A 27,038-nucleotide genomic window follows, 5' to 3' on the forward strand; every position below is an offset into this window, starting at 1 on the left:
AATAACATACATTCTGGCTGGGATGGAGCAAGGTGGTTTGAGATTTCCTCAAACTATTTACACAATGACAATTTAAAATTCTAAGAATTTCTTGTATAATTTTCCATTCATATTTTTGTACTATAGTTAACTATAACTGAAGCCATGGAAGGGGAAATCATGGAATGTGAAACCACAAATAGGGGAGACTAATATAATTCTTATTAGTTTTTTTTTTTAATGGTAAATGGTATTTTAAATTTCAATGTCCAATTACCCTTTGCTAGAACATAGACATATATATTTTGAGAAATGCATTAGTTCTACTAGCTCTTCTATAGGTCCCATAGGGTTTTTTAACATATATAATCTGTGAATAAAAAAATTTTACTTCTTCCTTTTCAAATAAAAAAATAAATACAAGTCTTGGCTGAGGGAAGAGGATTATCAGGAGTTCAAGGTTCGTGTTTCAAACTAATAAATCAAGTACCTCAGAATCCAAATTACATTGGGCTGGGGATTTAGCTCAATGGTTCCGCCGCCTGCCTGGCAAGCTTAAGGTACCAAGTTTGATCTCCAGTACCAAAAAGAATTCAAATCACATTTGATAATTGACTTCATATCTATGGGACTGGCATTTAAGTCCTATCAGACAGCAACCAAGCCTTTGCCACAATGAGACTCTGGGCAGGGGACATTTGGCTCCCAGCCATAGTACAGGAGAAAGTGAATGGTTCTACCTGTTTGTGGGCATCCACACACCCTCACCAGGGAAACTTCAGGTCCTGTGTCCTCTGTTCACCAGTCTTCACTGAACAATGTGACCTTGTCAAGTAACAATTTGACCCAAGTGTAAGGGTCAATCTCAATTTGCACGAGATGAGATAGGCCTTCCTGCTTCAGCCTCCCAGAGTGATGTGATTACAGGTGTGTGCCACCATGACAGCCTTGCTGAAGTTTTTAAAGAACTTTTGATTTCAGTGATTTTCTTCCAAGTTTTTCTTTCCCTATTTAATTTATTTCCACTCTAATGTTTATTACTTGCTTCTTTCTGTTTGCTTTCAGCTTAGTTTGCTGTTCTTTTTAGTTTACTTTTCTTAAGGTGGAAGGTTAGGCCATTGATTTGAGATACACTTTTTTTCATTTATTTTTATCAGTACCTATTTGCAGCACACAATGTTTACACTCCTTGTGTGGAGTTGGTACATGTACATAACACAGCTTAATTTCTTTTTTTCATCACGTAACTTTTTTCAATGTAAGTACTGGCAACTATAAATGTCCCTCTTACTCATGCAATAGTAATATTTCAGAAGTTTTGGTATGATGTTTTTGTTTTCCGTTTTCTAAAATATTTTCTAATTTGTCTTTTGATGTCTTTAACCCTTTAGTTATTTAGGATCTCAGTTAGCTCTTACACATTTGTGAATGTCTCCATTTTTCTCCTATTGCTGATTTCTAACTCCTTTCTGCTAATAGCATATCTTGTATGATTTCCACCCTTTCGGATCTACTTCCTTTCGGACTTATTATCCGGCCTAAGATTTGGCTGTCTTGGATGACGCTCAGTGTGTACTTGGTAATAAGGCACTGTGGCTGCAGTGTTCTCAGAGGGTTGGTGTGGTTGGTGAACAGTGCTACTCAAATCTCTGACTAGTTGTCCTCTTATTGGAAATGGGGCATACAAGTCTCAGACTATTAACTGCTTAATTGTCTGCATTCCAAAAACTAGCAGGGTTGTTTTGTTTTTGTTTTTAGTTGAATTAAAGGTTTTTGCTTTTATGTGTTTTGGGGCTCTGCTGCTAGATGTACACACATTTATAATCAGCTTGTCATTCTAGTAAATTGGCCCTCTTAAAATCATATAATGTACTTTGGTTTCAGCAAAATTTTTCTTCATAAGTCTTTCTTAGGTATTGGTGTATCTATCTCAGTTGTCATTTGGAGACTGCTTTCATAATACAGCTTTTTCCATTCTTTTACTTTATTTCTCTCTTAAGGTCTCTTGTAGACAGCATATAGTCAGTTTTTTTAATCCATTTATTATTACTGTAGTTCATTCTGCCATTTGTAAGACATAATAGTTATCTAAAAAAATATTTATCAGGTAGGATTTATGTCCATTATTTGTTTTTAAAATGTCTTTTGACTACGTAGTTCTCGTTCATTGCTGCCTTCTTTTGTGTCAAATATTTTCTGGTGTGTGTTTCATTCCCTTGTTTCTTCTACTGCATTTTAAAATTTATTCTCCTAGTGATCATCCTGAAAGTTACAATTAGCATCTTAGAACAATCTATTTTGGATTTATATCAGCTGAATGTCAAGTTGTTCCAAAATAGTTAAGGTAGTGCATTTTACTTCATGAATTCATTTTCACGCATTCCTTTATGCTATTATTATGTAAATAACATACACTGTAAGTCAATCAATATAGTTTCTTAAATAAACAAAACAACATTATTAAACCAAAGTCAATGCAGGTTTATATGTATTGGTTTAGGCAATTGTCTTTTAAAAAAAGAAAATATTACAAATAAAAATATTTCTAGTCTTTCATAATTCAGATATAGTTATGCTTACCAGAGCTCTTTATTTCTTCATATGGGTTCAAGTTAAGGTCTACTGTCCTTTCCTTACAGCCCAAGGCAAGCCAGTATTTCTTCCAGGGAAGTTCTGCTAGTGCTGAAATTCTCTCACTTCTTGTTCATCTGCCAACATCATAATATCTCCTTTAACAAATGAACTTGTCTATTTTACCCCACTATCTTCTAGTCGCCAAGTTTTCTGATGAGAAACCAACTGCTAATTTTATGAAGAATTAGTGGTTTCCTTTTATGGGGTGATCTGCAGTTTTAGTGGAGCCTTGGTTGATTTTTAGGATTCTCACGTTGGCTGGTTTTAATTGTTTGGCCCATACTCTCACCGTTTTAGGGGAAGAGAAAATTTCACTACAACCCTTACTCTGTTACGGTAGAAACTGATCTCAAACCATTTTAATTACTTAGTTAACAAGATTGATATCTTATAAAGCAACTTTTCTTTTTTTTTTTTTTTGTGGTACCACGGATCGAACTTGGGACCTTGCGCTTGCAAAGCAGGCGGTGTAACCACTGAGCTAAATCCCCAGCCTTAAAGCAACTTTTTTTTTCACAGATTTTTTTCTCCTAAAGTTTCTGAACTAGTCCCACCTATTTGGCTAATTCTTCAATTCAATGTTGGAACCATTTACTTAAACACCAAAAAATAAATGTTATTGAAAATGAGGTCACCTCCTCAGCACACTCAGGGCTTCCATTTTACCTTTATATTCTTAGCTAACTTATTCATTTTTCCCATGTATAGTCCACTGTATCTTCCCCAAGGCATTTTACATTTTCCGCTGTTACTATGAGCCGGGATTAATGTGTCGTGCTACTTATTTTTTTTAATAGGAAGCAGCAGATCAATATGTTCTGACATAAAAGAACAGTCATTTATGTACCTAAAGCTAATGGGCCCAGAGCCTCAGCACTTCAGTAGGTGAGGGGTTTTGTTTTTCTTATCATCTGAAGCAACAAAATATCTTCAAGTTGAATCTCAAGCAAGGCCTCAATTCATAATAAACCGAGACTGTGCTGGCTGAAGAGGTTGAGAGCTGGCCCAGCCACACATGCCTGGCCTTCAAGATTCACTCCCAGGGCAGCCCCTGCAGATGCTTCCAACAGCTGGCCACCTACACAGGAGTCCATCTGTGGGCTCGTCCGCGTGAACTCTGGTTTTTTAACACTCCATTCTACCTGAAGGTGCTTGTTTTCCAGTACTAGGAATTGAACCTAGGACCTTCACATTGATCTACATTTCCAACCCTTCTTTATTTTGAGACAGGGTCTCACTAAATCACTAAGTTGCCCAACTAGGTTCGAATTTATGATCTTCCTGCCTCAGCCTCCCAGACTTCTGGGATTACAGGCTTGTGCCACCAGGCCTGGCTGAAGGTATTTTTCATCTCTCTTTGGCAACCACTAACTACTTTGATTCTACCTCGCTACCCTTGGTCACTTGACTGTCATTAAGTCAGGACAAGGGACTACATATAGCCTGAAGATGTTCTGGGTTTAAGACAGGATTTCTGTGATATGTCACTATGCCAAAACTGACATAATAAAAAACAGGTACTTAGTCTCTGTCCCTCTGTCTGGCCTGAAACTCTAGGGCCCTTATAATCCCTGCATGCTCAGTGATCTTTTCTTCTCACATTCTCTTTCCCAGTTCTGATGGATGCTCCTGCACTATGGGGTCAGAGAGTTTCTGCCATGCTCAACAAATCCACGTCAACATGGGGAGGCGCTGCAGGGACAGAAGCTCCTGCACTTGGGGGCCCTCCAGACCTCGCCCTATGTATCCGTTCATCTGGCTGTTGCTCTGTATCCTTTAAAAGATTCTTTGTAAATCAGCAAAGGAAGTATTCTGTTGTCCTGGGTTCTATGAGCCCTGTAGCAAATTACAAACCCAAGAAGGGAGGAGTGGTGGGCCTCCACCTCTGCACACCCAGGGTCAGAATTGAAATACTGAGAATGGTATAAACACAGAAAGCAAAGGCTGGTTTTTCCTGTATTCACCATCCCATGTCACAGCAGAAAAAAGCATCTTGACTCTTCCACTTCAAAATAAAGATGGCACCCAGTGTTCAACTAAGTGGGTATATTATATCATCTGTGGATTTATTTTAGTTCAACACAGAATAGAAGCACTGACAAAATGGCTGCTATGTGAGAAGGCGGGTCTGATAAGGCTCAGAACCATGTGACCAGAGGGCTCTTTAAGCACATAAAAGAATATTCATGCCTGAAGTCTTTATAAAAGACCTTTATTAATTTAACTTTTTGGATAAGAGAATTTTAAAATAACTTTGACAACCTGGAGTAAAAATAGTAAGTATGATGTTTTTAGCTAGAAACAATCCAAATCTTAAAGAATGGGTTGTGGGGAGCAGCGAGGGCCACAGGAGTGAACAAAGATGGCGGCCTGCCTGTGGTGAAGAGCTGGACGTAGCCTTCACAACTCTGTAGACTCCTCACTCCAGAGTGTGCTGCTGAGGCTAAGTACTCAGTGCAACCATCAAGGGATCTCTCTCAGTGACAGGGCTTCTGTTCTGTCCCTGCCCATAAAATCTGTATGGGAACAGGGGGATCCAGTGCCATGTAAGATCCAAAACAATTTGATATGTGGTTGGTAAAAAGCAAAATGTTAATGCAATTGGTGCAGTATTTAAGAATATTTGAAAATTGTGACAACTCAAATTATTTCCAGGAGGTATTGTATAAAGGCATCAGGAAAGGACAGTGCTGATCTTGGAGCAGATGCATTAGCTCAGCGTGGCACAACTCAATGCTAAATGGCTGCTCCACAAAAAACCAAAAACCCAGAACGAAGAAGAGGCATAGCTGTTTATTCCTAACACAACACTCATGAATAGTAGTTTAGAAAGTCTCACTAAAACATGACTCAAAAGTATTAATTAAGTTCCAATAATGACTGTCTTCCCCTCCCCCACAAAATGATGTTCAGCTCAGAAATAATCAGGAAGGGGCCCGAGTTCTGGCAAGAAACATTGGGGCCAAGTCTAGAAACTCAACGGGTGGGTGCTGTCCCTCCAGCCTAGTCGCACGACTTGCATTCTGTCTGGATGACATCTAAGTGGCAGGATTTGTTCTGGGAAGTCACGGGAGTCTAAGGACATTCTGGATCCACCGTCCTTGTCCTTTAGCATGATGACATCAGACAAGCTCAATGTCCAGCAATGTTTTTTGATCCGCTCTTCCTCTGGTGTCTCATGTCCTTGGGATCAAAGCCTCTTTCTCTGGCACCAAACAAGGCCCAGTGAGGAGTTCGGGCCATGTAATCCTCTGCACGGAAAGTTCTGGATTCTCCGCTATCTTCATATTCCTGGATGAGTTCCTGGAAGCGGTTATAATCAATCCACGTCCACCATTCTCCATCAATCTTGTACTGGAAAGAAAAAAGTTGTCAGGCCAGAAGGAAAAATATCCACAGGAAAAAAAAATACTAAAAACAAAAACAAAAAAAATCACAAATAAGCTTGTTTTTCTCAATCATGTTAAAAACTTTTATACATCCCAAATATGGTTCCCTCCAAAAGCACAAGAGCTGGAGTAGAGGGAGGGCTTCTTGTCCCTCAGATTTTCATGGCTGTGTCAGCAGTAGCTCGAGGAAGCTGTTTTATTACTGAATTCTGTATGAGCTAATAGTAAAGCTTTAATCAATGACTTCTAATTCCGAAACACTAACTAAATGACTCAAACGAGCCTTTCCAGCCTCACATGCATACAATATCTCATTAGTAGAAATCCTTGTTAAGAATTTCAATTCAATAAAGGGGAATAATCCAATTTGTACTCTCAAGGAAATTGCTTCTCCAAAGTCACTGTACAATAATGACCCGGAATGAAGAAAACAAAAAGAAAACCAAGGAGGCTCTGCAAGAAACCCACACTGAACTGCGAGGGTTTTAATTCAGAGCATCTGTTTGGCATTCACTAGAGTAAATGTATAACTAATAGGTTGAAACTTGACTTTAAAAAGACAAGTAAGTATTTCTTGTACTACTGTCTTAATGAGAAAAAAAGAAATCTGGTTAACTCTATGAACAAGTCAAGAAATAGTTTCCTGTTCCAGCTAAAAAGAATACTGAAAACATATAGGTTCCTGGATTCAGAGTATTAAAATATGCTGAACTTAAATAGCATCTGATTTTTTATGCAGCAGTTAAGATCCAAATAAATGTGAGCCTGTAATTGGCCTATCTATGAATGTTGAGACTTTTCTTGCAGTAAGCCCATTCCTTGGAACAGTGCCCAGGGCTCTGTGAACGCTCTTAGCCGAGGTGCGAAGTCCACATTGCCATCTTCCTGCCTGTGGTGACTGCCCGAGTGTCCCCACCACTGTGAGAGCAGTCACTGTCACTCCCAGGTGTCGAGCCTCAGGACTGCGCAGCTGAAGGTGTCCATCTTTCCCAGGCCGTCACACCCCCAAACGGCCAGACGCATGCCCTCTTCTAGAGTAGCCTCTCGGTCACCAGAGGCCAATGTCGCTGAACACAGCCCCTTACTTTGGACTAAGGAAATCTTCAAATCATTGCTCTGATTCCAGTCTGGACTTCTCCCACCCCAATAGACCCCTGAGAGTATGCACAGAAATACAGAAATGCTGCAGAGAATACAGTCTGTGTGCCAGACCTATATCTGGAGGCTCTTCATGAGCTGTCTCTCCCTTCCTCCTTTAATTTATGCAGTGCTGGGGACTGAGTCCAGGGCCTTTACACTGAGCTACATCCCCAACCTTTTAAAATTTTGAGACAGGATCTTGCAAAGGTGTTAAGTTGCCCAGGCTTAGTTCAAATGCACAATCCTCCTGCCTCAAGCCTTCCAGAGTTGCTCGGACTGCAGGTGTGCTCCCCCTACACCCAGCTTGCTGTATCCTTGCCAACTCCTGGCGCTGTTCCCTCTGTGATTCATATCAACTTATGCTCCAGGTCTCCTCATCCTTTGCTCCAGGAGGTTTTCTGGAACCCCTCAGACCATGACAGAGCCTCTCTGCATGGGTCCTCCCTGTGTGGAGCAGGAACCCAGCAGCGCACTGTCTCACTCCTGGGTGACCCCGTGCACCCAGGCTTTTCCTCCTCACCTCTGAACAGAGCTAGAGGACCCTTTGATGTGACACCTGTCCCTGACATCCTGGGAGACAGGACAAAAAGCAGCTGCCTGGCTCCATAGTCTCACAGGGACTGCTGCACAGTGCACTCGTACCAGAAGGTACTGCACACCTGACAGAGGGTGACTTCCTGACTAGACAGGGAGAGGCACATCACTGACACACGTCAGTGAGATGAGGCCACAGTGAGCCTTTTAACACCCCTCCTATCAGCATTTATGGAGGGCCAACTGCAGGGCCCACCAGGGTTCAAAACAGTGACCTGACAACAGAGCATGCGCTGTGAGGTTGTGCACAGGCCACATCAGGTTAGGGCTCAGGTCAGGGCTAAATGGAAGAAACTGTCACACAGATATATCAGTTGAAAGCTTAAATCTGATGATGGCAACATCTAAGAAAACAACGTGGAAGACCAAGTTGCTGTACCACAAAACAGGCATACTTGTCACAGTGTCCCGGCTACTTCAACAACAGGAACATAATATTCCTCACCGTTCTGAGTGCTATGAGTCAGTCCAACAAAAGGCTCCCAGAGCAGAAACCTTCCGACTTGCAGGTGGCTTTCTCCTCTCCTGCCTTTGCTTGGTTTGGGTACCCAGGAAGAGGGTAAACCACTATGCTGGCCAGGATATGTTTGTCCCTCTTTATTTTCATTACTAGGGATTGAAACCAGGGCCTTCACAACGACCTACATTCTCAGCCCTTTTCTTTTTTATTTTGAGAAAGGGTCTTGCTAAGTCACTAACTGCCCAGGCTGAACTCCAACTTGTAATCCTCCTATCTCAGCCTCCCAGAGCACTGGACTTACAGGTGAGCACCACCCTTCCAGGGTCCTATGAGATCAGGGACTCATCTTTACAAGTTTATTTAATTAGAAATCCCATCTCTTAATATGGCCACACCACAGATCAGGACTCTGCTCTAAACTGGGGGTGGAGGCGTAGTAGGTCTGCAACAGTAGGACCCTGAGATTACACTGAGCCCAGACTGAATCTACATATGCCCTCCCAGGACAATCTGAGAATAAAGCAGCTCTGAAAAAGCCAAGCTGTTTCATGCATAAGGCAGAAGCTAAAGGGCAAAACTGAGTATGACTGACACACACTGGTGAGAGACAGCTGGACACACAGAACCAAAACCCAAATCATACTTGGAGGTTAAATGTCCTGAGACTCCAGGTCAGCCTGCTGCAGGAATCCTTCCGATCCAACAGTCTGGGAAGAGCTAAGTCTATGCAGAATGACAAATAACTCAAAAGGTCACAGATGATCTCAAAGACAGCGCCGAGCAGCACGTCCATGGCCGGATGCACCCATGCGGCCCCACTGCCAGGGCCCCACAGCCACTCGCTGCTGTCTCACCTCTCACAGAGAAAACCGTTACACAGCGCAGTGAGCACAAAGGCTCCGTATTACTACACATGCTGCATGCCAAGATTCAATTAAAACTGGTAGATTCAACAAACACATGAAGTTTACTTTCTCTTGAAACCCCACCTAAAATGACAGCAAGGGCGTTTTACAAAAGATATATAAACCTAAGGCCGGTGGGGTGGTGCACATTTATAATCCCTGGGAGGCAGAGGCAGGAGGATCACAAGTTTAAGATCAGCTCAGTGCAAAGGCCCCAACATGCATGCACACATGCACGCACACACACAGATCAGAAGAAAACAGTATCCAACTTTCGGAAAGCTGAAAGGATGACAGGCAGGAGTCACTGGCTTAGCGGACCAAGAGCAGAGCTGCATAGGAAACAGGACATTTAACCCAGGGTGTGCTTCCCAACTCCCCAGTGCTCAGAAACTGCTCGGATCAGTCACCCTGCCAGTGGAACGTGACAAGGGACAGCTGAGGACAGGGCAACCACACCGGAAACAAGACCCTTCTGAGCAGCCCAAAGGACAAACTGAAACACCGAGTTTGGGGCTCCTTAAGGAAGCGGCTCAGCCAGATGACCCCAGGACAAAGTCAATCCACACATTTATAACTCAGAGTGCTTCTGAGTCACCCACTGGCACATACGAACAGACAGCCAAGCCCGCCAGGCAGCCGAGGAAGACTTCTAACATGGAAGAGCGAGAAACAGACAAGAGTAATACAATAAACTGAGCCTGTGCAGGAAAAAATGATTAAAAAAAAAAAACTGAAGTAACAACTGATGATCTCAGAGAATGAAAGAAAGAAAATATTTTAGTCATTTAAAACATGCTATAACTAAAAAAATTAAAAGATCTTTGCTTTTTAAAATATAAATGAAGGATTCATTAACAGTTCCTGAAATATAGAGTAAAAAACAAAGTATAAAAATGGGAGAGAAAAGATCAAAAATGATTAAACACAATACCATCCAAGACACCGACTTTAGAGACTTTCTTTCTGTGAGTTCTAGAAGTAAAGGAAAGAAGAAGAAGGAAATTTTAATGAAATAATCCTAGAAAATTTTTAGGTAGTGAAGGTCATGAGGGTCCAACAGCGGAGACAGAGAGGATGTTGCTCAAGGAAAGCACTGTCCTGGAGACGGGGCAAGGAGTAAGCAGTCAAAGCCACCTGGGTTCTCAGCGAGCGCAATGTAGGCTGACAGTGGCCACAACCTCATGCAAGGACAGCTTCCAAGGGGAACTCTACACAAAGAGAAACCATGCATGAGGCAGAGGAGAGTGAAAGCGTCTGGACACTTAGGGTCTTGGTGAATTGTATCTCTCCAGGCCCTTTTCTTGGAAATCTACTATGGACGTGCTTCACATGGAAGAGGGAAAAATAAAAAAGATGGCGAGGTGCCAGAAACCAGGTGTCTCCACAGGATGAGCTGAAGGAGCCCTGGGACAACAGCCTCACATTGTGGGGGGTAGGGGGACACCATCCTAGATGGACAGGTCAGAGGGTGCTTCCTGATAGATTTCTTTCATTCAAAGAAATCCTTTCAAAGGATGCTATCTACATGTATGAATTTGCCAAAATAAAACCCACTGCTTAATCTTTTAAAAAGGTGAAGGTGACAAAAACCCAACACATCTGAAAGTTTGGGAAGAGTCACAGCTGAGGGCAGAGGGACAGCGTGACTGAAGCAGCCTGGGGGTCCCCTAAGTCCTACCCGGGCTGAGGCACACAGGGATGTGGAATGACTCATGGCTCCCCTGGCGTCTAGTGAGGGTCCTTTCAGAGTCTGAGCTGATACTGTCTGGTCCCCTGCCCAGTGCACAATCGGATCTGGGCCAAGGCCTCCAAATTAACAAAGACACTTTTATCAGACAGGAAAGTCCAAGGTCTTAGAGCAACCCCCAGAAGCTGAGGCAAAGGTCAGTTCTTTCTTTGGATAAAATTACTCATTTGCTGCATAATCAGATTTCAAAATCCTTATATTACGGGCAAAGTGGAGTAATACAAAAGTAAAACAGGAACATTTTTTTTTAAAAAGCACCATACTTCATTTTATACCCTTTCTGGGGTGTGTTGTACTGGCATTGAATCCAGGGCCTTCACAATGAGCTTTATACCCAGACTTGTTAGATTTTTAATTTTGAGACAGTCTTGCTAAATCAACCAGCCCAGGCCTGAACTTGTGATCCTCCTGCCTCAGCCTCCCAGAGTGCTGCGATTACAGGCTAGCACCAGCACACTCAGCCTCATGTTTGCACTACTGAGAAGAGTTTTCAAGTGTTATTAGTCAGTTACTATTTTGTAGATGAGTCCTCCAAATGCAGACATTCCTAGGAATCAAACACTGGGGAAGTACTGGCTAAAGGAAGAGGGCTGTCAGACCTCCTCCTAACTCAGAAGTGCACGTGAACAGGGTAGGAGAGGAGGACGTTCAGGGGAGCTTGAGGTATAAGTAACTCTGGGATACTGAAGTGAGTTCTGGAAAATGAAAAAAGTGCTACAGTAGGGTCTTAGTCACCTTCCCATCAGTGGGACAAAATACCTTACACTTGAGGAGGAAGACGGATTCATTTTGGCTCATGACCCGCCAGCTCCAGGGCAGAGCAGCATTGTGCAAGGGCCCGGGGCAGCAAAACTGTTCACACCACGGCAGCTGAGAGGCAGAGGGGCAGGGAGGCACTGAGGAAGAGAATGTCCCCTCCCAGGTCCTCCCCAGTGACGGAATTCTCCTGAGCAGGCTGCCCCTCCAGGCATGAGACTTTCCCGGGACACTTCCGATCTAAACCATAAGCAGCAGCACCTTGTGGATCTCCCGTATCTCTCACTCTTCTCACCTGCAGCAGCTGCAACTGTGCGGCTTGTTCTTGGGATAGACGAGGCAGGAACCACACAACCAGCCCTGCTCACCCATGAAGGTGGACACTGGGCAGAGGGCCGCACTCCACCAAGTGGACGGTGATAAGCAGGATTCACATGGCAATGGCTGCCTTTGGAGCCATTTTGAGAGCCCAACTACAACAATATGATTAAATTCTAGATACATCTAAGTACAATTTAACAAAATTTATTTAGCAACTCGCTTTCTGGAGTTAAATCTGAATCTCTAATTCCACCAGAGTAGAACTAAATCCTCTGAGCAATGTCACCAAAATGCCAGTTTTTTTCTGTCATTTTTCTAAAAGTACCTGCAGATGCAATCAGGTCTCAGGTAAAGAGAGTTGTGCATGTACCACGGCTGGTAGGTTTCATTAAGAGAACACTGCTTACCACCTCAGTGAAGATGCACAATTCTCTTCTTGCTCCTGGAGCAAAAGGCTCAGAGGTGACAGCTCTTCCTTCCCTCCACCACGGTGACAAACCTGTATACCCAAGAGGGCGGCCTTTGTGACCAATGCTTCCTCACCTACAAGGCCTCAAATGGGGCCTGAACTCTCTCAGAACCAATAATACTGACGTCCAGGAGAGTGCTGCTGGCGAGCCAGGGGACAGCTCCTGGTCCTGAGCCACCCGTGACACGGCTTTGTAGTATTCGAGGGGCAGCCAATGTAGCTCACAGCAGGCTTTGTAGGCTGAAACATGTGGACTGACCTCTAGCTGTTCTCTATCGGTCCCTTGGGCAAAACGTAATTCTTTTAGCCTCAGTTTCCTCCTCTGGAATATGAAGAAAAACAGCATTTCTGATTCTAAGATTTTCTTAAGGATTAAATGAATTAATGCTTGCCTAATGCTTCTCACAGTGACCTCAGTCAGAGTTATGCACTGTTGAGTTTCTCAGCAGATGTCAAAACCAAGGATGACACCAACATGTCACTGTAATGAAAGATGCTAGAAGATAACGACAAGATTATGCTGGAGGACAACAAAATAATGTCTTCAACTTACTGAGAGGAAATAGTTCAATTTAGACCTTCCTACTCTGAATAGCTATCACTCAGAGTGAAAGTCAAATAAAGATTTCTTTGGAAGGAAAAAAGAGACTAATTTTACCATTCACTTCAGTCAGAAGGAAACTGTACCCAGCAAAAACAACTGGGGTGTGTGACACAAAGGAAACCGAGAAAACAGCATTCATGGGGATACAATGGGAGTAAGTGTGACCTGGGGGAAGGTAAAAGAGGGTGGAGAGCATTGCTGATCAACTGCAAAAATCAACTAAGTGTAAACTTTAAAAACAGACAAGAGGACCCCGTACAGTACTTTTCTTCACCCAGGAAAAATTACACTGGCAAAATCTGTCTGATCTTTCAAGGGAAGGATGGACAGTAAACTGCGCTTCATTTCCATCAACCTCTGCTCCCAGCTCTGAAGGATATGGCAGGGCTCCCTGGCGCTGCTTCTGTAAGGCTTGTGGGAGCCAGAACGGACAGTGAGAACACGTACAAACCCTGAGATCTGTGCTCTGCTGACTCCTGCGCTCTGCTGACTTCCGCTTCTGACTACAGAAGTGCTAGAGGTGGCTCTTCTTTCACCTCCCCTCACTGTTGCAAGCACTCCTCCTCTAGCGGAAGTTACTGCCAGCTGACTTCAAGGGTTGGCACCTTCCCCCATCTTACCCACCTCCACTCTGGGAAACAAACACTGAAGACTCAAAAGTAACTACACAGACATGGGAAATTAGAAAGTCACTCTGCATGCTTAGGAAACACCTCACAAGACCTTAAATTCACACCTTGGCAAACAGACAGCCCTCAGTAAAGAAACAAACCCAAAACATCCCAGCAAATCCTGAGAAAGGGAAGAGAATATGATTTCCAGAGTTATCACATCACTAAACGCAAATATTTTGGTTTCTATCAGGGAAAAAAAAATCCCAAGGCATTATTAAAAAAATAGCAAAGTATGGCCCATTCAGAGGAAAAATATCAATCAATAGCAAGTGGCCTTGAGAAAGACCTAAGGACAGGTCTACTAGACAAAAACATTAAAACAACATGCTCTAACAAAAAGAAGATATGGAAAACTCAAGAAAAATGTGCACAAAACAGAAATATTAATGACAGAAAACCAAAAAAGAAGCCAAAAAGAAATTATGGAAATAAAAAGGACAATGACCAAAATTAACTTTTTATTAGATCCAAAGGTAGATGTGAGTTGGCCGAAGAAATAGTGAACTCAAAGACAGGACAACTGAAATTATTTAGTCAGAGAAACAGAAATACAAAGTGAATGGAGGCTAAGGGACCTGTGGGATGTGGGACAGCCAACACACATACACTGGATGAGTCCCAGCAGGAGGAAAAAAAAGGGGGCAGAAAGAATATCTGAAGAAACAATGGCTGAAAATTTCCCAAATTTGAAAATCATCAACACAGATACCCCTAAAATTATGACAGTGTTACATCCCGATAAACCACTCATGTGATAAAATATCATCTAGTCAAACTTGCTTTCCAACATCATAGCTCAGATCTAAATTGGTCCCCCAATCTCTGGTCTGGAAGGTGATAGGCCATGGGGTCTATACTCTTCAGTGGGTGAACATGCTGGACCTGGGCCACTGGGCTGTGCCCTGGAAGGATGGGAGGATATAGTCTTGTCTTCAGCTCTTTCTCTCTCTCTCTCTCTCTCTCTCTCTCTCTCTGCTTCCTGGCTACCATGGGGTGGGTGAGCAGCTGTCTTATAACCAAGCCTTTCCACTGTGCTGTTTCTCCTTGGAGCCAGCCAACCATGGTCTGAAACCATGCACCAAATGAACCTCTCTTCCTTTAAGCTATAGTCACTGGGTATAGTGTCTTGGCAATGAGGAAAGTAACCAAGACAGTGCAAATCTTACAATTAATTCATGAGGACTCCTCAAAACTGTCAAGGTCAACAGAAATACAGAAAGTCTGAAGAACTGCCACAAAGAAACAACTAAATATAATGTCTTGTCCTGAATGGAATCCTGGAACTAAAAGAGAACACTGAGTTGAATTTAAAGAAATCTTTATAGGCCGGGCATGATGGCGCACACCTGTAATCCCATCCATCACTCGGGAGGCTGAGGCAGGAGGATGGCTGTGAGTTCGAGACCAGCCTGGGCTATATAGTGAGTTCCAGGACAATCTCAACTATACAGTGAGATCCTGTCTCAAAAGATTAAAAAAAAAAAAGAAAAAGAAAAAGAAATCTTTATAAACTATGTGTAGACATTAGTTAAAAATCACATATCAGTATTGGTTCAATGATGGTAGCACATCTATCATTAACAATGCCAGATATTAATAACAGGGCAAATCCAGGTTATAAAGGAACTCTATTCTATCTAGCATTCTTAATTTCTTTATGTCAAGGCAATTCTAAACATAAAGTCTGTCTTGTAAAATAAGTAAGTAAATTTCCAAACAGTGCTCTATGAACTCTGCAAGCTGTGCATTTCACCTGTTCCCACGCTCCACTGGCTGTGACCCACATGATGTTAGGCCATCATCAGTATGTGGAAGGGACTTCAATGTTGCACAATTAAAATCATCAAATTTTGCTGGACTCATCATGGTCTAATTAATTTCCAAGCAGACAAAGCCAAAGTTATAGATGAGCTGACTATACCTCTTCATCCCTGCTGCCTCCCCAAGGCACGCAGGTCACTGCAGTCTGCCTCGTGCGGGCGCCGGGCTCACCTGCCTGCCTCACCAGCTCAGCCCCGCAGCTAAGCTCTGCCACATGGCTCTCTGAGCAAGAACCTGTTCTGCCTCTCTGTTCAGTCAGAAGCGCTCACTGGGCTTCCTACTGCCTTCCTCTTTCCTTCTCACTGAGGAGCCTGCTGCGTACCAAGAGCAGAAACTCCTTCGTCTGGAGGCCAAGTATCATGCCTAAATGACAGAACTCTTCCAGAGAGACAGTAAAATAGTAATTTTCAAAAATATTCCACTACAGTAATTAGGAATGATTTGCATGTGGCATGGCACTGGTGATAGCAAGTTCCTTGCACTGTAAATGACCATGGTGTACTCTGGATGTGAAAAGGATTACAATGGAATCTCCAGAAGATATTTCACATTGGGAAAATCTTGCAAATTTTATGCAGGATCCTTAAAGGTCATCTAAATGTAAATATTTAACCAATACTTATTAATCCTCTAGAATTTTTTTTAAGATTCATTTTGGGAAGATGGATGTGGCATCATGTGTTAGTTACTTTTCTCTCGCTGCTGAGACAAAATACCTGAGGGAAAAGAGTTTATTTGGTTACAGATTGCAGAAGTTTCAGACCATAATCTGCTGACTCTGAGGTAGGGAGGACAGGCAGGCAGGACAGAGCAGAAACAACATGGCACAGACACAAGGCAGCAAACATAACACATGAGTTTAATACCATCTTTCTGCCCTTTTATCTTATTCAGACTACCAGGACTGGGCAGTGCCAAACTACTCTTTCACGTGTAGTGGTTTAATAATTATACACCCTTAACCCCAGCATCACATATTCCAGACTCCTCCACCTCTGAAAAAGAAAGCCGCACCTCATCCGCGTAAGACTTTGAGGGACATCTCAACAGAAACCATAACATGCCACAGGCCAAATAATCCCTGCCTGGGTAACTCAGTGACTTGAGAACTCGTTTCAAATTAATAATTTTAGACAGATCATCTTAGGTTTTATACCACACAGTATCTTGAATCTGAAGGTATTTAAAATTTTTAAGGGCTGGGGATTTAGCTCAGCAGTTTGGTGGCCTGCCTTGCAAGCAAAAGGACCCGAGTTCAATCCCCAGTACCAAAAAAAAAAAAAAAAAATTTTTTTTTTTGAAGTGGATAAAAGAAAGAAATGCAACAATTTGGGAATTTTCAATATTCTATTTTATTTTATGGCATGTTCTTATTTCTGCACATCAACTTTATTAGAATCAGGAAAGTATGATATGATAGATGAGTGAGATGTATGAGTGGGTAGAGGTTTCCTGCTACAGAAAAAAAGAATGGTGAATGATAAAAGGATTTAATGATTAGCAGGTAACTAATGACATAAAATAGCAAACTTAGAGCAGTAAATATTTACCGATATATGAGTGAAGAGTGAATGAATGAGTAATAAGCAAGAAGGTAAGTGGGTACCAAAACTAGCAAGGAGGATGGACCATGTCTGATTTCAACAAGAAAGGAAAGCATACGAAGGTGAAGAGGCTGTTAATGCACTGAACATGGGACTCTCTGGGAAGTACCAGGATGACAGTCCCTGTGCCCTGGTAAATGGCCACTCAAAACCATAAAAAGAAACTGGCCTCATTCCCCACTGGTCAGCAAGTACTGAGTGGGAACCTGGACCTATCCTGCACCTGGCCATCATGAGGTCTGATGCCTGCCCACTGCTGCCCCCAGCTGCGGTGTCCTACAGACTACACAGAAGCCTGGACTCACCCTGCCCCAGCAGGAACAAGGTGCTTCTCCTGGGCATGCCTGGGCGATGTCAGAGGAAGCTTAACAGAGAGCAAGGACTGCAGACACTGCCCAATGCGATACAGCCCCCACTGCCACCCCAGATGTCAGTGGAAGCAGTGAAGAGATGACCAGCCTAAACCCCTGCCCTCTCTTGGAAGTCACACACCTGAACCCAGAAGAAATCAGATGACAACCTTCTATCCTGTCCCCACTGGTATAATGTTTAAAAAGAAGATCGAAGTAAGATACACAGTCCCATACCAGAGCAACCAAATGACCAGGATATAGCCAAGTCACTGGTCATACCAAGAAACCGGAAAAATCTCACCTTAAATGGAAAAAGACAATCAAATGTCAAGATGATGTTTGTGACAAAAGTTTTAAAGCAGCCATCATAAATATGCTTCTATGAGCAATTACAAACACAACTAATATATGTAGAAAGTAGAAAGTTAAATAAAAGAAAGAATAACCAAATGGAAATTTTGGAACTCACAAATATGATAGCTAAAATAATAAAACTTAATGGATTCAAGAGCAGAGGAGAGAGTCAATGAACCTGTAAAAAAAAAGTCTAATGTTTATGTCATCAGAATCCCAAAAAGTTGAGAAAGAAGGTGGGGCTATAAAAGTTTTTGAAGAGACAATGGTTGAAATTTCTCCAACTATGTAAAGGACCTAAACTCATGGATTCAAGAAAATGAGCAAACCTACAACAAAAGAATTAATTTTTTTTTGTTGTTGTTGTTACCAGGGATTGAACTCTGGTCCTTGCGCTTACAAAGCTGGTGGCGGAACCATTGAGCTAAATCCCCGGCTAAATGGCTTCTTGATTTTTTTTTTTTTTTTTTTTTTTTTTTTTGTTAAAAAAAGAATTAAAAGAAGTCCGGACTAGGACAAAAAGTCAAACTTCTAAAAACTGAAAAAAAAAAAAAAATTAATTTTAAAAGCAATGAAAGAAGAAACAACACTTTAACTATAGAAGAAAAACAAACTAAAGAGAAAATTTCATCAGATACCAGGGAAGCCAGAAGTCTTGAAAGAAGAAAAATGTCAATTCAGAATTGTTTTTTTAATCTATCAAAAACAACCTTGAAGGGCAAGGCTTATCCACTGCACTCCGGATTGCTGACCCCTGTGATTTCCCCAAATGTGGGAAACTCAACTGCATAATTTGTGGTAGTGGGGAAGGACTGCATTCGCGCTCTCCCCTAAAAACAACAACAACAACAAAAAAAAACCTTGAAGAAGAAGGAACTAAGCACTGCCACATGAAGGAAAACTAGTAAGACTTGTTGCTATCAAACTGACTAAAAGAGCTGTTAAAGGAAATTCTTCATACAGATGGGGAAGATTCCAAAGGAAATTTGGACCATCAGGAAGAAAAAACAACAAAAAGACAAAAAAAAAAAAGTAAATACAATAAATAAGTTTTTCTTCTCAAGTTTTCCTTATAAATTATATTTGATTGTTGAAAGAAAAATACACAATCCCATGTGGATTTCAATACACATGTAGGAAATATTTAAGACATTATAAGTGAGAGAAAGAGACTCAAAGAGAGAAAAAGGTTTTACATTTCACTCAAATAGTAAAATGTTGACACCAGTAGACTGACATGTGTGTAATGTAAAATTCAGAGCAACCACAATAAATTCTATATAGGGAGACAAACTCAACATGGAATTCTAAACTGACTGTCAGAACAAATTTTAAAAACAAGATTCAATTATGTGTTGTCTCTAAGAAACTCACTTCAGATCTAGTGATATTGATACATTGAAAGCAAAATGATGGGAAACAATGGAACATGTAGACACTGATCAAAAGAAAGTAGAAGTGGCCTTTTCAAGTATGCTCCAAGGCAAAGAAAATTTCTAGGGCTATTACATAATGGAAAAAGATCAAACCTACCAGAAGAGGATGAACTCTTAAATGTGTAAGAATCAACATGGTTGCTTAATATGTGAAGCAAAAACTAGAAGAACTGCAAGAAGACATAAAGAAATCTGGGGTTACAGTTGGGAGACTTCGATGTTACATTTTTCAGCAATTGATAGGATTATACAGGTAATCACCAAGGGTACCAAGAAAACTCAACATTACAACCAATGGAAAGAATTAGATATTTACTGGACACGCCCCCAAATATAGCAGAATACACTTTCTTTGCCAGCACACAAAAGGCATTTACCAAGATGAACCCTGTCTAAGTCCAGAAAACAAACCTTAACAAATCTAAAAATACCGAAATACATTTGTTCTTTGACCATAACAGAAACAAACTAGAAATCCATAGGAGAAAGAAAACAAAATCTCCAAACATCAGGCAACAAAAGGACAAACTACTAAGTAATCCTCAGGCCAAAAAAGAAATCAAAAAAGAAAAACAACTGACAGAACAAGAGTTAAAATAAAATGCATAAAAAAACTTGGACATAGCTGGAGAAGGGCTGAGGGAACATTTGTAGCATTATATGGTATCTTAAAAGACAGGAAAAGTTAATAATTTAAGTTCTCATCTTAGGAAAGTACAAAAAAGGCAAAGAAGCCTAAGATACACAGAAAGAAGGGCATAACAAGAAAGAACAGTTATGAATACTGAAAGAAGAATGAAATCAATGAAAGAAAAAGTGGGGGGACTTAACCCAGAGCCTTCATACTGAGCTACATCCACAGCCCCTTTTATTTTTTAAATTTTGAACACGGTCTCACTAAGTTGCTAAGTTCCCCCGGTTGGACTTCAACTTGTGATCCTCCTGCCTCAGCCTCCCAAAGAGCTGGGATCACAGATGTGTTCTACTATACTATACACATAGGTGTGCCCAGCTATGTGTATGCATCTCATGCAATTCAGCAGAATCTCTCAAGGGCCTGCAAGCCATTCCTTTGAAAAGTCATTATCAAAAAGAATTAAGTTCTCCATCTTTCACACTGCATGTGCCTTGGATGAACCCCAGCCTACCGACACAGCTGGCCTACAGGAGCCAGTCCTTTTGCATCTTTTCCTTCTGTGATTCAAGGCTCAAGTCCCCCCTTCCCTTTACAAATGCCCAGACCACACTGGCTCTGCTCTTCTCTCATTAGGCATTTTTTAAAAAGCATAATTTCTACATTCCTACCTGCTACATAAGATGTTTTACCGTCCTATGAAAAACCCCGAAGTCTAACAAGGGGCGGCTACTGAGAAGATGGAACCAAAACCTCAAACCCATGGAACTCTGGATTCGGGACCAGCAGCAACAGAGACTGAGGTCAAGAGTGAAGGAAGCTGAGCATGAGACTTCAAAACAGAACTAAACAGTAAAGAACCTCACAAGGAAAGTGGCACAGGTAAGGCCCAAAAGAGTTTTGATCCCACCAACTCCCCAAGCCCTTAAAGTCCTCCTTGCAGAATCAGGAGACAAGAGCTAAGCGTGCTTCGCGCCTCCCTGTCACACAGCCTTCAATAGCACACTTTCTTCTTGTAAAAACCAGTGCCATGGTCCTGGCTTCTGTACACATCAGTATCGATGTCAGTTAAGGAAAAGGGTTTCACTTAAATCCACGTTCATAAGAAAATCCCTCAAAACTCAACTTAGAAAAGAATATGTGAAGAAAAACTACAGCTGACATCAAATGAAGTGGCGAGAGCATGAATGCTTTCCTCCTATGCCCAGGAAAGAGGTTAGGATTGGCCATCTCGCTCAGGCAAGCTATGAGGTTTGGAAAGCTCTAGGCCTGGTAAATAAGTGAGAAAAGAAAACAAAAGGCCAACGATCGGAAAGAGAAAATTTCTCCTATTTGCAAATGACATAATGGTCTCTGCAGTATATCTAAGGAAAATTAGCAAAACCAATAAGTAAACAAACAAACAAACAAAAAACTCCTAGAATAAGTGAGGTTGGCAAGTTTGCAGAATATAAGATTAAAATATAAAAATCAATTCTATTTCTGTATACTAGCAGTGAAAAAAAGAAAATAGAGCACCATTTATAACTGTTCAAAAATGACTTGGATATAAATTTAACAAAACATGTTAGGACTTGTACACTGAAAACTACAAAATGCTGATCTTAAAGAAACCAAAGATCTAAATAAATGGAGAGAAAGAGTGTGTTCTTAAGACGCAAATTAAGACACAAAAATGTATTAGCACAGTCAACTATAAAATTAATAACAATACCAAATGCTAAAGCGGAAGCAGAGGAGCTGCATTTTCCCCACACTGCTGGTGAGAACATAAAGTGGTACAAACTACTGACATTTGCAGGAACGGGGAGGAACATGCTGGGTGAAAACAAGGTCAATCTCCAAAGGCTACATACTTTACAGTTCTGTTTATACCATTCTCCAGATGAAAAATCACGAGGGGGGAACAGACTAGTGGTTATAAAAAGCTAGGGCTAGTTAAGAGTGGAGGTGGACTGGTCTACAGAGGAACCATGTGAGAACGATCTTCATGATCGTAGAACAGTTTCGTTTCTTGTTGTATGTTTCTGGTGCTGGGATGGAACCCAGGACCCCGTGCACAGTAAACACACACTCTCCCACTGAGCTACACCCAAGCCCCAGCTTTGGATCTGAACCATGGTGGTGGCTATGTGACTACAAACATGACAAAAATCACACACACACACACACACACACACACACACACACACACACACACACACTTAAAATCAGTGAAATCTGTAAGGACAAGGAGTTGTGCCAATGTCACTTTCTTGGTTTTGATAACACACTGTAGTCACATAACACGGTACCACTTGGGAAAACAAGGTGATGGGGTATGATATCTCTTCTGTACTGTTTTTGCAATTTCCTAAGAATGTCTACACTTAGTTTAAAATAAAAGGACTTAGTTTTCAGTTTTCTTTTGGAGCAGTCTTGGTGTAACACATAGGAAAACAGTCCTTCAGCCAGGGTGTGACTTGCACTGCCTTTCAGAAGCCCTGTGGTTACCAGCAGAAACTAAGCAACATCATCCAGCTTGTGAGACCACAGTTGGAGCTGATGGACCAAATATGAGAGGCCACACCTCCCTAAGACGCTGTACCTATTTCCATTTTTTTCACTCAACACTGGTATCAGGAGCAGAGAGTAGGGCATGATTAGAAAACTATGGAGGTTCATACTTTGATATCAACAATGAAAAGGAAAAGACCCACCAGGAAATACATAATTGGAGATAGGCGTGGTGGTGCACACCTATATTCCCAGCACTCTGGGGGGCTGAGGCAGGAGGATCACAAGTTTGAGCCCAGTCCAGGTAATTTAGCAACTTAGTGAGACTTCCCTCAAATTAAAAAAAAAAAAAATATATATATATATCTATATATACATATATATAGATATATATATATTGATGATGATGATGATGATGATGATGATGATGATGATGGCTGCAGATTTAGCCCAGTGTGAATGCCCTGAGTTTAATCTCTAAGTACTGCCACCCTCAAAAAACAACAACAATACACACACAGTTGGAAATAATCAAATTCTTACACTTAGAACGGGTTTCTGTATTTTTTCCTCACAGCGCTGATTCCCAAGCTGTGAGACTAGAATATTCACTGGGGTGCTACAGGATGTTTTCAATTTGGGTGGGAAAAATAGTGATACTGAGCATTTGTCGGGCACCACGCAAGCTAACAGCTCAAGACACACCAGTTTCAATCTGAGGTTGTCCTACATTTATTTCTATCGAGTCATAACTAGAACTGGTAGGTACTTCTTGACCTACAGTTCTTATGAAACAAATTACTGAGGCACGGAGGTACCATGAATAAGTTTGGGAACACATGTATCAGGGTGTGGCTGAGGTTTAATCAGTTTCAAAGCATCCTGGAGCACACGTCTTGGTCATCTTTCTCACTGTATGCATTGTGAGCACAATCTCTCTTAACCTGGATTCCATAATCTGCTGCCTGTGTCCTTAAAGGAACATGATTTCCAGGTAGTGCAATCAACTTACTTGCTCTTTACTCATATGACCACAAAGAAACAAATAAAAAGCAAACGTGCAAACAACCATGGTGAGAGACATTGCACTACTTCCTAAGGGAGTCACACTGGGGCCCTCCGGTGTGTGAAGGCTCTCATTTAACACTGTCAAACGTACCCGGCACCTCTCCACTCCCACAGCCTTTGTATATTGGATGCTCACCATTTCACTCTCAGATCACTAGACTATCGCACCACTTTTTAGCTGGTTTCTTATATTATTGCAAATCCGTCCTCTATAATGCTGCTAGACAGCCACTTCCCTAATTAAAACCCTGCAGTGCCCCCCAAACCCTACAGAAAAAGCATTTCAGATGCCATTCAACGCTGTCTGTGATCTTGCCCCAGCCTAAGGTCCCCTTTCCTTGTCACCCCTCTTGACCTCCAGCTGCCCAAACTCCCATGGTTCTCCAGTGCACCTCTGTGCTTCTCTGAGGATGTCTGCACATGTTTTCCTCCTAATGCTCTTCCCCAGGCCTCACTCAGATCCAGGTAAACAGCAGCTGCTCCATGAAACCTCTCCTGGTGGCTCTCACAACCCTTCCGACCACTCTCTTCACTTACCTAGTCTTCTGTTACATCATTTTTGAAGGTAGGGGCTATTTTTTACTCATCTTTTCATTCTTAGTGGCCAGAGCAGCACCAGACACACATGCATATTCAACAGGCATTAAGCAAAACAGTGATGCACTATCTCAGACTCTCCTCTGTTTTTATTTTTTAAGATTTATTTTGGTAAATTTATTTTCTTTGTAGCTACTTTAACATTTCACACCCCAGGTCTTTTTTGCTGTGTTCTTCCTAAATGGTTAAGTCTGTGACAGACAACACAGGTCGGATATACAATCACAGGACAAGCCTTCTTACCTCATACTTATTTGAGACTAGAGTTTGTGAGATTTTAATCAAGTGCTTCCATATTATTAAATATCATTAACCTGAGAAGTTGTGCAGGAAGCCACTTAGCTTATTGTGAGGGGAAAAGTGAATCTTTCATTGTTCAAATTAGGCCTGACTTGACTTACATAAAAAGCACTTGGCTAAATAGACAACACAGTTCATTCTTGACCTTATTACTTTCTGGTACTAACTTACTGTTTCAGTGGTGCAGCTCACATACCATAGAATTCAGCCTTCTAAAGTGTACAATCCAGTGGTTTTTAATATAGTCATGAAGTTGTACAACCAATATGTTACAATTCCAGAACATTTCCATCACCCCAAAAAGAAGCCCACACCCACTGGCAGGTCCCTTCCCAGTCTGCTCTTCCTCCAGCCTCCGGCAACCACCAATCTACTTCCTGTTTCTATGGATTTGCCTGTGAATGCAACCATGTAATACATGTTGTGTCTGTGGATTCCTGTGAATGCAACCATATAATACATGTAGTGTCTGGCATTACTCACCTAGAAATTACATTTTCAAGGACTAACCATGTCCATTTCTTAAAAGAATTTCTTTAATGGAGAACATGAACAGAAAACGAGGCAGAGAGTACTATGACTATTTAGTCTCACCCATCCACATAGCCATGGCTCCTCACTTTATATCAGCCTGAATCAAATCCTAAACATCATGTTATCTGTCAACACGTCAGCAAGAATATAACCATATGGCAGCTCCATGAACACTGTATGAAGGGCTTTTTCATCTTAGTTGAGTGGCCCACCTCTACCAAGAACCACATTGTGCCTTTGCCAGACATTTCTTACTTTAAAAACACAGCAGATTAGGGTATTTGTTTGGTAAAGGAGAAAAGAAGAAATAGTATCACAAGCTACAATCCCAAACAAATTTCTCCAGATGCCGAAACTCAAAGCATCTGAAACTTGATAAATTCTTCAATATTTTTTCTGACAGCCAGAACCTCATACGGGGGTTGTTTACTATTTCAGCTTTTGTCATCCCAGAAAAAGACTAGAGGTTATTACAAGGGTATTTTGTTTTTGTTTTTAGCATGCACCTTTCTAAAAATTCCAAACCAGAAAGTACTTCAAGATGACTAGATGAGGGCAAAACAGAAGCAATTTCCCACAGAAGAGTTTATGAACCTTAGAAATGAAATCAGGGCTTTTTCTTTTTAGGATTTTGCCAATGTTTTAGGAAAGGTAGCAGAAAAGCAGATGTTTACCATAATAAAGTGAGGAGAAAGTAAATTAAAAAGTAGAAGAAAGTATAAAGAAAAAAGACTCACACACGTTTGAGTCACTCTTACCTTTCTGTGCGCTATCAAGAGGCAGTTGGAATGTTCGTGTTCACATGCGATTTCATAGTCAGGGATCAAATCCACCAACTCACGGACAAAGCGGACAACCTCCTCGTGCCAGGGCACATTGGCCATGGTCAAGCTGCTCGCTGAACTTTCTCCACAGTAGGTAACACCCTGAAAAACATCACAACAGTTAGGGATGGTCACAGAGTAAGAAGTCAGAGCCCGGAAGTCATCGAGGTCATCTAATCCAATCCAATCCAACCCAGACTTTAAAATGAAAAGGTGACAGATAAAGAGTGCTGAGACCATCCAAGGTGTTGGTGACAAAGGCAGCACAGGGGGACCCAAGCCAATGTTTTGTGCTATGTGACCCCACTGCCATCTAGGCACTATAATGTATTGGTATCAACAGGGTATCTTCCCATGTAAAGTCACTCGTGCATTGTAGCAGATTAATTCGGAAGGACTCTCAATCCTCTAGTATAGCAGAGCTTTTAATGATACAAACCACCCACTGCAGCATGCATGCCATAGGCTTGCCACCACTGCCCTAGTACATAATAGTGAATGAACACATTCTCCGATGTAACTGAGATTGAGACTGCCACACTTTAGACGCCCATAAAAATTCACTGACCAACTAAGTCACTGGGAAAATGAGGCGAGCTGCCATTCCCCAGTATAACTGAGACTGAAACCATAGCACTTTTTGTGCTTTTTTCTGTAAAGGGCCAAACAGGGATCCCTTTGAGATTATCCTTTAGGGAGATCACTTTGTGATGTACTTTGAATAGGAATAACTATAAACAGAGAGCCACGCCAAAAGAGAAATGTATTTGTGGGTACACCTCCATGCCCCACCAAACACCTATACATACATAATTTATCCTGCCAATAGAGGAATTCCTAGAAATAAAGCCAGAAAAAGACAAGCCAGCTTCTAACTCTTTTGAACTCTGCCTGACAGCTGAGGCAGATCTCAAAAGTTTCGTAACTAGTCCTCTAGATTGGTAAATTACATAATGACACAGGAATGATTTTCTAATAATAAGGAACTCTTCAAATACCCGCAAATCAAACTTTCTTGACAAATGGTTTGAACGTCTTCGAGGTAGTTAGAAATGAAATAAAAAGGGACATGCAGTGCGCACACATGGCTTCTCTGGCCTCCCACACACATACACACACACACACACACACACACACACACACACACACACTAGAAGAGGCAGAATGACATTAAAATTTTTTTTTTTTTTAGCTTTGAGTTTATTGGTACATTTTAAGGATACAGTACAGTTACATTCATTGTTGGGATCTTGTACCTCTACATGACAAGTCGATTCTCATTTTTTCCCCTTACCCCTGCCCTCCCTTCACCCCCTCCCCCATCCCCATTTACAAACACTTT

General features: G+C 41.6%; 1 protein-coding gene and 1 non-coding gene across 4 annotated transcripts in view; one reads left to right on the forward strand and one right to left on the reverse strand.

Moving 5' to 3' along the window:
• Positions 1-4,728: 4,728 nt before the first annotated feature.
• Positions 4,729-27,038, reverse strand: part of LOC104862780 (S-adenosyl-L-methionine-dependent tRNA 4-demethylwyosine synthase TYW1) — a 182,239-nt gene continuing 159,929 nt past the window's right edge. Inside the window, exons 13-14 of one of the 3 annotated variants that reach the window (XM_033764905.1) lie at positions 25,631-25,798; positions 4,729-5,967 (exon numbers count right to left, since the gene is read on the reverse strand). In XM_033764905.1, the coding sequence (XP_033620796.1) occupies positions 5,746-5,967; positions 25,631-25,798 (390 nt within the window). In that variant the 3' untranslated portion in view covers positions 4,729-5,745. The remainder of the gene's footprint in view (positions 5,968-25,630; positions 25,799-27,038) is intronic. The other 2 variants (XM_010625014.3, XM_010625015.3) reach the window with 2 other exon arrangements.
• On the forward strand, positions 18,474-18,640 carry LOC117286656. The gene has a single exon (XR_004517813.1). It is a non-coding gene; the product is annotated as a U1 spliceosomal RNA (small nuclear RNA).

The sequence above is a fragment of the Fukomys damarensis genome, unplaced genomic scaffold (genome assembly GCF_012274545.1).
Source record: "Fukomys damarensis isolate Sample0158 unplaced genomic scaffold, DMR_v1.0_HiC HiC_scaffold_17, whole genome shotgun sequence".
NCBI lineage: Eukaryota > Metazoa > Chordata > Mammalia > Rodentia > Bathyergidae > Fukomys > Fukomys damarensis.